The sequence below is a fragment of the Ornithorhynchus anatinus genome, chromosome 3, assembly GCF_004115215.2.
Source record: "Ornithorhynchus anatinus isolate Pmale09 chromosome 3, mOrnAna1.pri.v4, whole genome shotgun sequence".
NCBI lineage: Eukaryota > Metazoa > Chordata > Mammalia > Monotremata > Ornithorhynchidae > Ornithorhynchus > Ornithorhynchus anatinus.
The window spans coordinates 77689407-77701995 of NC_041730.1; the positions used below are offsets into that span (position 1 = coordinate 77689407).

Genomic DNA, 12589 nt, shown 5'->3' on the forward strand with positions numbered 1-12589 from the left:
CACTTCTCCCCTCACTCTGTTTGAAACAAATTGCACCTGCTTTAAGGGAGGACTCACTACTCAGCCTGCAAAAATCTGCTCTGTCACCTGCTGGGCATTCTCCCAGTGTCACTCTGAAAAGCGAATTAGGGAGAGGATGGAAGGAAATGGTGCTCATATTTGCTCGTATAGTGGTGCTTGTATGGGGGGGAACTTTAAGGCTCATACAGAGAAGAAGCATGGTCTAGTGGATACAGCAGGGGCTTGGGAGTCAGAAGGACCTGGGTTCTAGTCCCGGCTCCACCACTTGTCTATGTGACCTTGGGCAAGTCAGTTAACTTCTTTGTGCCTCAATTACCTCATCTGCAAAGTGAGGATTAAGACCGTGAGCCCATGCGGGACATGGAGTGGGCCCAATCTGCCCAACTTGTATCTATCCCAGTGTTTAGTAAAGAGCCTGGCACATAGTAAGGGGCTTAACAAATACCATATAAGAGTAACAGTGATTATTCAAACATTTATAAAATGTGTGAATCATGGACTAAAGGCCATACTTGTTCTGAGAGGGGCTTCCCTGGCTCTACCTCATAATCAGTCATTACCAGGGTCCTCATCACATTTAGTAACAAAAGTGATAATAGCGAATGCCCACTTTGTCCAGAACTCCTTGTTAGGATCCAGGAGAAATCACTAAAGAAGCAAAGCCATAATTCCTCGGAAGAGCATATTAAGAGCAACCCGAGCCACCCCAGGCCTGGACTGGGGAGAAAAAGTCCCCCAACTTGTGGTGGGGGTAGGGAGTGTGGGGTGGGTGACCTTGGAGAGGCACTTGGTTTGGGTCAAGTAGAGTGACCCTTGTGTATGCAAACAATTTTTTTCGGTGGGATTTGTTAAGCGCTTACTATGTGCCAGGCACTGTTCTAACCACTGGGGTAGATACAAGGTAATCAGGTTGGACACAGTTCATGTCCCACCTGGGGCTCACAATCTTAATCCCCATTTTAGAGATGAGGTAACTGAGGCACAGAGAAGTCAAGTGACTTGCCCAAGGTCACACAGCAAACAAGTGGCAGAGCCAGGATTAGAACCAGGTCCTTCTGGCTCCCAGGACTGTTCTCTATCCATTAGGCAATGCTACTTCTCCAGATCCAGAGATGCAGGGCCTGGGACAAGTGCCCCATTACACCAGGGTTAGTTAACCTGGTCTAGGACTCTGCCTTCAAGAAGTTTTCAATCTAATGAAAGAGAGTTTTAACCCTAATGGCTGTGAACAAATGTCTCTACTAAAGCAAAATGTAAGCATTCAAGAAAATGTTAAACTTGTTTACTCGATTTTGGGACCCCTAGAGGAGTACGTTAGGCTTCTTTAAGAAAGAACAGACCTGGAGCACGTTATGTTCGGCTTCCTCCCCTGTTATAACATTGACTTTTTCAAGGAAATATTGCGGTATTGGTTTTGAATCATAAGCAGCTGCCGATTCACTGAGCGTTGTGTTCTTGATAGTGCTCGTTCCTAGGAATGAAAGAGAAACATTTCATGAAAAGGCTCTCATTTCTGTAGGATATTTGTGCACCATGTTGCCTCTGATTTAATATACAACAAATCTTAGTCTTCAGCATTAGCTACAGCTTCTAAATGCACAGAACTCCTGCTTGGAGAACAGATGTGGCATTGTGTTGGGGTTGATAAATTAAAAAGCTCTCCATTTTCCTTGCTCCCCTTGTTTCTATTTATTGCTATTGTTTTTGTCTGTCTGTCTCCCCCAACTAGACTGTAAGCCCGTCAATGGGCAGGGGTTGTCTCTACCTGTTGCTGAACTGTACATTCCAAGAGGTTAGTACAGTACTCTGCACATAGTAAGCGCTCAATAAATACTATTGAATGAATATTCAAATAAAAAAGCTCATAAATTACAGTGAACTCTTTTCATGGTGTCTCTACCTATGGCACACGAATAAGCTTCAAATGGTTCGTTACTAATATTTGAGCCCGTTGAGCTTGGTGGACTTTAGGAAATGCACCGTTTTTTCTTCGTGGTACCGGTGGGGCAATTATTTACATGCAGTTTTGCTTACTTGGACATGGAGACCTGATGAGTAAAGGCCCTGTGGATTTGCTTGGCTTTCCCCAGTGATAAGAATCCTTTTCATTAGGAGGCTTCTGGCATTTTTGGTAACTCTAGGAAACAAAACAGTCAGCTATTAAATGAAGGGTCTTTGTATTTTCACCTCAGCGTCAGTGGCGTCGGATTGAGTTGGGAAGGCACAAGATGAAGGTTGTGCCCTGTGAACTTCTCCTTGCTTGGGCTTAGTAGACTAAGAACTGACTTGGAAATCAAAATTTTATGAATTCCAGGAAGTATCTTATGCAGTCATTCATCAATCGATCAATAGTATTTACTGAGCAACAAGGCCCAGTGGATAGAGCACGGGCCTGGAAGTCAGAAGGACCTGTGTTCTAAACCCAACTCCGCTACTTGTCTGCTGTGTGACCTTGGGTAATTCACTTCACTTCTCTGTGCCTCAGGTAGCTCATCTGTAGAATGGAGATGAAAACTGTGAGCCCCATGTAGGACATGGACTGTGTCCAACTTGATTAGCTTGTATCAACCACAGAGCTTAGTACAGTGCCTGGCACATAGTAAGCATTTAACAAATACCATGAAAAGAAAAGAAAAACACTTCTGTGTGCAGAGCAAGAAACTGAATGCTGGGGAACATACAGTAAAAGGTAATAATAATTATTATGGTATTTGTTAAGCTCTTACTATTTGCCAGGCACTGTACAAGCAAATCGGTTTGGACACAGTCCCTGTCTTGGATAGGCCTCAAAGTCTTATTCCTCATTTTACAGATGAGATAACTGAGGCACAGAGAAGTAAAGGGACTTGCCTAAGGTGACACAGCAGGCAAGTGGTGAGCCGGGATTAGAACCCATGACCTTCTGACTCCCAAGCCCGTGCTCTATCCACTAAGCCATGCTGCTTCCCTAAAACACATGGATCCGGGCCTTCTGGCCTCAAGGAATTTATAATCTATTGGGAGAAGCAGGTAGAAAACAAGTGTACAATACTGTGGGAGCCATGTAGAACCAACAAGAACAAGTGGATGGAAAATGGATAAATTAAATGGAGACCAGAAATCATGATTCACTAAGGACTAAGGGTAGCTGTTGGGATGGTACAGTCAAGGGTTCTTTGGGAGTGCCTCAGTCAATCAGTAGCATTTACTGAGTGCCTCTTGTGTGCAAAGCACTCTATAAATCATCATAATAATAACTGTGGTATTTGTTAAGCGCTTACTATTGTGCCAAGTACTATACTAAACGCTGGGATGGATACAAGCAAATCAGGTTGTATCCAAGCCCGTCGATTAGACTGTAAGCCCGTCAAACGGCAGGGACTGTCTCTATCTGTTGCCGACTTGTTCATTCCAAGTGCTTAGTACAGTGCTCTGCACATAGTAAGCGCTCAATAAATACTATTGCATGAATGGGTTGGAGATGGTCCCGTCCCATGTGGGGCTCACAGTCTCAATCCCCATTTTCAGATGAGATAACTGAGACACAGGGAAGTTAAGTGACTTGCCCACTTAAGGTCACATAGCAAAATGTAGAATTAGAACCCATGACCTTCTGACTCCCAGGCCTGTGCTTTACCCACTATGTCATGCTGGAGAGTACAAGTAAGAAAGAGCAGAAGTGAAGATAAGATGGCACTGTGCAGAATGCCTCAATGGTTAAACCAAAAGTGCCACTGTGGCCGCTCCCATATGAATTATTTCTAAGTAGGCATGTCCACTTTTCTCTGCCACCAAGCTTTCCTCCACAGCAGCTCAGAGGGGGCTCTGAGGACCCATTCAGGACACATTCCCTCTAGACTGTAAACTCACTGTGGACAGGGAATGTGTCTTATTGTTCTTTTGTACTCTCCCAATGGCTTAGTACAGTGCTTTACGCACCGTAAGAGCTCAATAAATACTATAAACCGACTGACAGAATAATTAAGACATACTATTGCTGGATATTTTTGCCATTCAAAAGAAATTTTAGCCTCTTTAAACAACATAGCTGTTTCTATGTTTCTGTGAAATGAATAAATGCATAGGTCAACTGATCGCTGACCATTTTCAAAAAAAAATTTCAAAGTAAAAATTTTTTACCGAAGTTCTATAATGTTCAAAAATACTGCTCCCTAAGGAAGTCACTATATAGAAATAAATGACCTGGCCTGGTCCGTTTCATTCCTTTTAGAGATTCAGATTGGGATTGAGATGGAGATTTTCAGATGTCTGTACCTTTACTTCTTCTAATGTCTTGTTTCATTCTCTTTAAAAAAGTTGCAAAGAATGAAGTAGAAATTAAGTATCTCCCCAAATCTTTGACTACAGCCATGGCTCCTTCCCCGACTGTAGCCAGAGCCCTGCTGGGAACTGGTAATAATGTTAGTATTTGTTAAGTGCTTACTATGTGCAGAGCACTGTTCTAAGCGCTGGGGTAGATACAGGGTGATCAGGTTGTCCCACGTGGGGATCACAGTCTTAATCCCCATTTTACAGATGAGGTAACTGAGGCACAGAGAAGTTAAGTGACTTGCCCACAGTCACACAGCTGACAAGTGGTGGAGCCGGCATTCGAACCCATGACCTCTGACTCCCAAGCCCGTGCTCTTTCCACTGAGCCGCACTGCTTCTCTACTTTATTAACTGTTTAGTACAGTGTTCTGCCACAATAAGCTCTCAATAAATATCATTGATTGATTGACTGGAGCTTGTGCTGGCTGGTTATTTACATGGAAGAGACTTCACTTTCATCCCCTGGAGTAATCTCCTCACTGGCTCTCAGCAGCTCCTAGTTTGCTTGAAGGGAAGGATGAGCCACTTACAGCCAGTTAGGAGAGTCCTCTTGGTATGCTGGTAAAGATGCAGCCGTTCATAATTTAGGACTGCGGGCTGGGTAATAATGATGATAATAATCACTCTGTCATTTTTGAAGGTATTGGCTTGTCTTTGTTTTGTTCTGTTTTGTTCTGCTGTCTGTCTCCCTCGTTTAGACTATGAGCCCGTCATTGGGCAGGGATTGTCTCTATTGCCGAATTGTACATTCCAAGGGCTTAGTATAGTGCTCTGCACATAGTAAGCACTCAATAAATACTATTGAATGAATTTATTAAGCACTTATTTTGGACCTGGCAATCCTATAAGCGCTGGTGTAGATACAAGATAATTGGGTTGGGCACAGTCCCTGTCCCACAGAGAGCTCACAGTCTTAATCCCTATTATACAGAGGAGGGAAGTGAGGCACAAAGAAGTGAAGCGACTTGCCCAAGGTCACATAACGGACAAGCGGCAGATCCGGGATTAGTACCCACATCCTTCCGACTCCCAGGCCCATGCTCTTTCCACTAGGCCACACTGCAAGTAGGAGCCTGAGGACTGCCAACCCCAACCACTGTAGCTACTTATTTTACCATGCTTAGTTTGGATTGTTTAATATTTCATTTGTTTTTGTTGTGTAATTTATTGTTTTCATAATTCATTCTTATTGATCTTTGTATCTGTCCTCCCTGACACCCTGGGAATCCTTGGGGGCACTGACCATATCTGAATTGTTTATCATGTGTTTATCCTGGCACTTAGTCCTTGGCTCACAGAAATTACTAAAAAAAAGCCATAATAATAATGATATCAATTAATGATAAAAAATTTGACATGCACAATCCTTTGCATTTTGATGGATTTCCTATTAGAAATATTGAAATGACAATTTCCCATAATCATTGATAGCTACTGAGCTATCAATTGGTAGATGCATTCCCCATGAATGAGAAATAGGAGTGCTTTATTTGCACAACTTACCAAAACTCTTTCTACCATATTTTCCCCAAATACAAAATCAGAAGTGATGCTCTTAAAGGATGTTTTATCTTCATCCAATTGCCTGCTAAGGACAAACATTTAAAAATAAGTTTTAAATATAGTAGCAAAAGGATCAAATCGCTTAATATATTTTTCATCTTTAATTTCTAAAGTAAAACTTAATTGACATTACAATCAGCGTGGGGGACAAGGGCAGCATAAATAAAGGAAATTCCCAGATAATTCATGAACTTCATTATACCTAGTAAGTTCAATTCCTTCTTTCCCTAAAGCTTTTGCCTGTGCTATTTAGAGATGCTGTCTCCAAATGGAACATTTAGAGTTTCTCCTCCCTCCACTTCCTCATCTAACCCCTGGTGAAAATCCTGAAAAATAATGAAACTGCAAGAAAAGAAGGCATCAAAAGAGGAGTTGGGAATTCACAAAATTCAGTCAGACCCTAGATATAGGGCTTTGACTCTGGATTTGTTCCCCGATGGCAGAAGGTTAAGCTAAATCAGCCCAGTGCTCAGCAGAATGTACAAATCAGTTCTGCCATAATGCAGGTTGTCACTATTGTCCCTACACATTTTGGGTAGAATGCTACTGGGAAATTAAAAACATTTTTCTGACAATGCACATCTACCTGGATACAAATGCACTGCAATGTTGGAAGAAACACTTGTGTGTCTGCTTGTGATCAGTCAAGGCATGTGTACTATAATACAAGTTTTCTTAAAACAGAGTGAATAAAAAAATGCAACCCTCATGATATAGGAGAAATGAGTGCATTTAGTCTTTCAATGCACTTTGGAGGAAATGTGTAAGTTTCCCTGTCTGTGAAAGCCCTTTGGTTTTCATTATCTTGGTCATTTATCTCAGTAACAATTCATTTCTATGAGCAGCAAGTGAGATGAAACAGAGATATTCTTTCAAGCAGATTTTCCTCTTCCTTTTTACTCACCCTTTTGGAGTAGGATTTAAAATGTGCCTGCATATGGAGGATTTGGATAAGCTTTCAGATCTCACTGAATTTTCTCTCAGCAAACAGGAACCCCCTTCAGGAAACTGAAATAAAAGAGAAGAGCAATCACATACTAGAAAAAACTTTTGCTCACCTTGGACTCTCCACTAGTTTATTAGAAACAGATGTCTGACAGCTCAGTCCCTCACCAGTGTATTTTCTTTCATTACCCTTAAACCTCTGATTTTCTCTTATAATAGTTGATCTCAGGATAAATATGCCAACATTAAGGTAAAAACCATTTCAGGCATGCTTCAGATGAAAAAGTTGGTTAAATTATAAGGTTTAAGGATTTTTTTTCCTTTGTCCCTACAAATACCCAGAGATGTCTACCCAAGGATTGTCTTACTTGACTCTTCACTGTTTCTTTAACCTTGTGCAATCCTAATGCATTGTCTCCATACATTTCTCTCCTTTCCTCATGTGTCTGAGTTGCTGGTGGCTGCAAAATGGCAGGTCTTAGAAAGTGACACCGTAGAGACTGCTTCAAAGGATCTTAAAAATGAAACACCAAGACAAATAAAACATAATTTTAAAGTCCTGTCATCCTGTTAATTCAAAAACAAATCTTCCACTTGTGGAAGTCCATTCCCTAAATATAATAATAATCATTGGGTATTTGTTAAGTGCTTACTATGTGCTAAGCACTGTACTAAGCCCTGGGGTAGATATAAAATAATTAGGTCTCACATGGGGCTTATATTCTAAGTAGAAGAGAGCCAGATATCGAATCCCTATTTAACAGATGAGGGAACTGAGGTACAGAGAAGTTAAATAACTTGCCCAAAGTCACGTGGCATTTAAGTGGTGCAGCCAGGATTAGAACCCAAGTCCTCTGACTCCTCTGATCCATGCTGCTTCCCATAAGGCCATGCTGTTTCCCACAGTAAGTTTGACTGGGGTTGGGAGGCAGGGGAAGATGAAATCTGGCTTTATTAGATACATAGTCTCTCATGAAGTTTTGCTGAAATGCACTTTGGGATGATGGCAATTAACTCTGGTGGCTGTCGACATATCTCTTTTCCCCCTGGCTATGTCAGTGTTCCACTGGAAAAGGCTTGAAGTCATAGATATCTTAGTTTTTTTCCCTGCAAGGCAAGACCAAACACTTTCAAACTAAGTAAATAATATGGGCTGGGCAGGTCATATTTTGCTGTGTGAGAGTTTGCTTACATCTTCACAAGAAGCAACAAGAAGCTGCATGTCCTAGGGGAAAGAGCATGAGCCTGAAAATCAGAGGAGCTGGGGTCCCCCATTTGCCTGCTGTGTGATCTTGGATAAGTCACTTAACTTCTCCGTGTTTCAGTTTCTTCATCAGTAAAATGGTGATAAAGAACCTGTTCTCCCCACTACTTAGACTGAGTCCAATGCCAATTGGATCACCTTGTATCTACCCCAAGGGTTAGTACAGTGCTTGACATACAGTAAGCACTTAAATACCATAGTTATGATTGCAAGGACTTGCAGCTCTGTTGGGAAGCTCACCTATAGACGGTAATTGTGTTGGAAAAACATCCCTAGCCACCAAGGGACGAGTGATGCTTTTTTGAGTTCCCAATAGCCATTCAGACAAACGAGGTACTATTTACTAACGAAAGCCTAGTTTTTATCATTCAGAAACTCTGTAAGGTTTTTATTCTCTTCTAAAATGTAACTGAAAAGTAGCTCAATATCCAAAATTGCTTTTGGAAAGGCAGCTCTGGAGAAAGTGAAATACAGAGGAAGGGCTTTGGTTATCAGCCACTAGGTTATAGGGGCTACTAAGTTTCCTCAAGACTTTACATGATAGATAGTATTCCTCTGTAGCTGAATAAACTTTTCTCAGTTCACTAAGTTTATAAGCACACTGTTACCTAAAAATTAAATGATCTGGTCTTTCAGATCTTTTAGGGGCACATCTGAACCTCTTACTACAGCTCTGCACACCATAAGAGCTCAGTGAATACCACTGATTGATTGACTCATTCAATCGTAATTATTGAGTGATCACTGTGTGCAAAGCACTGTTCTGAGTGCTTGGGAGAGTACAATACAACAACAGACACATTCTCATAGTCTAGAGGGGGAGACAGATTAATATACATAAATAAATTAAAGATTTATACATATGTGCTGTTGGGAGGGTGAATGAAGGGAGCAAGTCAGGGTGATGCAAAAGGGAGTGGGAGAAGAGGAGAGGAGGGCTTAGTCAAGGAAGGTCTTTTGGAGACCTTCAATAAGGCCTTGAAGTGGGGGAGAGTAATTATCTATCTGATATGAGGAGGGAGGGTTTTCTAGGCCAGAGTCAGAACATGGGCGAGAGGTTGGCGGGAAGATAAACGAGACTGACTGCTTTATTTAAAGGCACTGACAGATGACTAGAGAAGCAGCGTGGCTCAGTGGAAAGAGCCCAGGCTTGGGAGTCAGAGGTAATGGGTTCGAATCCCTGCTCTGCCACTTGTCAGCTGTGTGACCCTGGGCAAGTCTCTTAACTTCTCTGTCCCTCATCTGGAAAATGGGTTTAACTGTGAACCTCACATGAGACAATCTGATTACCCTGTATCTACCCCAGCGCTTAAAACAGTGCTTGGCCCATAGTAAGTGCTTAACAAATACCAACACTATTATTATTATAATCGTTCTTGGTATGGATGAAGTCTGGATGTGTTGGTGTTCAAAGAGTACCTTGTATTTGTATGGGCTTTTATTTTGCAAATCACTTCCACGTTACTCACCTCATTTTGTCGGACACTATCCTTGTGAGTGAGGAAGTAGCAGCCATTTTTAAAGCCACTTTATAGATGAGAAAAGTGAGACCCAAAGAGACTAAGTGACTTTCCCAAGATTTCACAGTAAGCCAGTGGCAGAGCTGGGTCTAAAACTCTGGTCTTCTCTCTCTCAGACTTGTGTTCCCTACTTTTTATGGTACTTGTAAGCACTTACTCTGTGTCAAGTACTGTTCTAAGCATTTGGATAGATATACATCAAATCAGGCCAGATAGGGTGCCTTCCCACATGGGGCTCACAGTCTAAGTAGGAAGGAGAAGAGTTATTGAATCCCTATTTTGTAGTTAAGTGACTACAGAGAAGTTAAGTGACTTGCCCAAGGTCACCCAGCAGGCAGGTGGCGGAGCTGGGTTTAGAACTTGGACACCTGGACACCTAGGTCTATGCTCCTTCCCCTAGGCTATGCACCTAAAGCTGCTTTTAAGTTCCACCAATCTGTTTGAACCATAAAGAGTAAAGAACTCATCTCTGTTTGTGTGTCTGCCTATTTTTGAGTAGGCAGAGCTTTTACTAAGAGAGCAATCCCTCTTCTGATTGCTGCCTTTCAAGTCAGTTTGCCTGCTGCAGTTGAATCAGTGATATTTATTGAGAGCTTGCTGTGTGCAGAGCACTGAGCTAAGCACATGGGAGCATACAAGACAGTTGGTAGATACAATCCCTGCCCTCAAGCTGTTTGAAGTTTAGTAGAGGAGAATGATGAGAAAGGGGCAGACCAGTTGGGAATGAATTTTATGTGACACTTGTCAACTGTTCAAGAGGTTGAAGCAGCATGGCTCAGTGGAAAGAGCATGGGATTGGGAGTCAGAGGTCATGGGTTCTAATCCCAGCGCCGCCACTTGTCAGCTGTGTGACTTTGGGCAAGTCACTTAACTTCTCTGTGCCTCAGTTACCTCATCTGTAAAATGGGGGTTAAGACAGTGAGCCTCATGTGGGACAACCTGTTTACCTGTATCTACTACCCCAGTGATTAGAACAGTGCTCAGCACATAGTAAGCGCTTAACAAATACCAACATTATTATTAAGTTGTATGTGTCTTCTATACACATAGCCATAAAGACGGTGGAAAACAAATGCAGCTTAGTGGACCTGCACTGTCATACAAAACATGATGCTCTGCTCTAACAAACTCTTTCTGTCAGTAATCCAAAAGCCACATGTTGCCTTCCTGAGCTTCACTAGATAATGTTCTTCCAGAAGGCATTCCCCAACTAATCCCTGCCTCCCTGATTGGGACATCTCATCAGCCACTCTTAGTACTCAGGTGTTTAGTTATTTATTGATTCCTCATTTATTCTTTGTTGGATCTTACTTTTGTTCTGTATCATCTGTATCTATATTTTTGCTCTTGGTGCTCTAGTACATGTACAATTTGGGTGGCCTGTCTCTCTCAGTAGCTTGTTAATGCCTCAAGAGCAGGGACCAGTGCTTCTCCTCATACTGAGTGTTCCCGAGAGAGAGTATAGCACCCTGCACACAATAGATGCCCAATACATTGTTTTGCGCACAGCAGGAGCCCAGTAGAATGCTCTGAACACAGTAGGAATTCAATAAATACTGATGATAATGATGGTGGCATCCAAATTTGATAACAATATTCATCAATCTATGGTATTTATTGAGCACTTACTCTCTGCAGAGCACTCTACTCTGTCAGCACAAAAGAGTTGGTAGACACGGCCCTTGCCCAGACAAGCTTACCATAGTAGCTTGCAGTATTAAGTTCAGTGTTGCCAATGAAAAACCTTTGCTTGGGTGTTGGACTTTCCAGGAGTAAGCTGGTGCATCGCTTTGACCTTCTTCACACAGACTGCTTGTCCATACTACTGTGCCAACCCTGAGAATTAATTTTTCATTTGCATGTCTTCTTGTGTGGGTGCCTCAAGAGCACAGCTTTAGTGCAAAGCAGTTTCTGGCTGACTTCGGTCCTGCTCAAAATCTATTACACTGGAAGAGTTCCTCATGACTCTGGCTTCCCTGTCTCTTCTTACCCATCAAAGATGGTGGCATAGTAGAAGTTCAAAGGGACCGGATCTACCACCCACAGCCTTGCTTCACTCCACTGATGATGGAGACAGAGTTAGACAAGACCTTCAACAACTTGTGAGCAGGGAATGTGCCTACCAACTCTTGTATTGTACTCTTCCAAGAGTTTAGTACAGTAACGTGTCCGATAAATACTACTGATTGATCGCCACTATTTCTGTTACCTATCTGGCTGGGGAAAAATGTAGGACGATAATCTCAATTGTTTTGGGAAACTATAAAATCTGAAAGGGTGCAGGCAACATCAGTAAATGGCCGGTGCGGGGAGCTTTTCTCAAACAAATTGAGAAAAAATAGGTATTTCAACAAACTGGAATGATGTGAGGGATTTATCAGGGACAACTCTGAATAAATTGCTCTTGAAGATTCTAAGTTGATTTGATTCAGTGTGGAGAATCTGGAGAGACCTTATACTAATAACCATTTTGATAACATTCTAAATGTTAACACTTGGCAAAGTCTCTCAATAATTTAATTGAAAATTATAAAGAGAAAAGTCCATACCTCTGTAGGATGTGGAATCAACAGTTTGGAAACTAAGAGATGGTGGTCTTCCTCGCTTTCTTGAATAGTTAAATTCTGTCAGAAATAAAAGATGAAAGGAAAAACCAACTAAATTGTTTTTCATAAAATAGTATGGTGTCTCTAATCCATTATGTAGCATGTACACTGAAGATCACGGTAGGCCTCAGGGAGCAGAGTAACCCAAAAAACCATTTCAAGGGTGGAGTGGAGCACCCTTTAAGGAATGTAATTGCTTGACCGTGATAAGGACAAAGTGGAAACAAGGTGACTCAGCTCAAGGGAATATATCATTCAAAATGAAGCATTCCCAAAACAGGGACTTTGCTGGTAGCTCATCCCAATATCCGAAGGCCAGACCAAAAGTAGAAGGGATTGCAAAACATGAGTTGATTATT

The 12589-nt window shown here is 41.9% G+C and overlaps 1 protein-coding gene across 2 annotated transcripts in view; it reads right to left on the reverse strand.

Moving 5' to 3' along the window:
- The window catches only part of RANBP3L (RAN binding protein 3 like), a 36181-nt gene that overhangs the window by 12026 nt on the left and 11566 nt on the right, over positions 1 to 12589 (reverse strand). Inside the window, exons 4-9 of one of the 2 annotated variants that reach the window (XM_029061577.2) lie at positions 12174 to 12248; positions 7209 to 7354; positions 6800 to 6903; positions 5836 to 5917; positions 2056 to 2158; positions 1362 to 1492 (exon numbers count right to left, since the gene is read on the reverse strand). In XM_029061577.2, coding sequence (XP_028917410.1) covers positions 1362 to 1492; positions 2056 to 2158; positions 5836 to 5917; positions 6800 to 6903; positions 7209 to 7354; positions 12174 to 12248 — 641 coding nt within the window. Of the gene's footprint in view, positions 1 to 1361; positions 1493 to 2055; positions 2159 to 5835; positions 5921 to 6799; positions 6904 to 7208; positions 7355 to 12173; positions 12249 to 12589 lie in introns of both variants that reach the window. The other variant, XM_029061576.2, reaches the window with a different exon arrangement.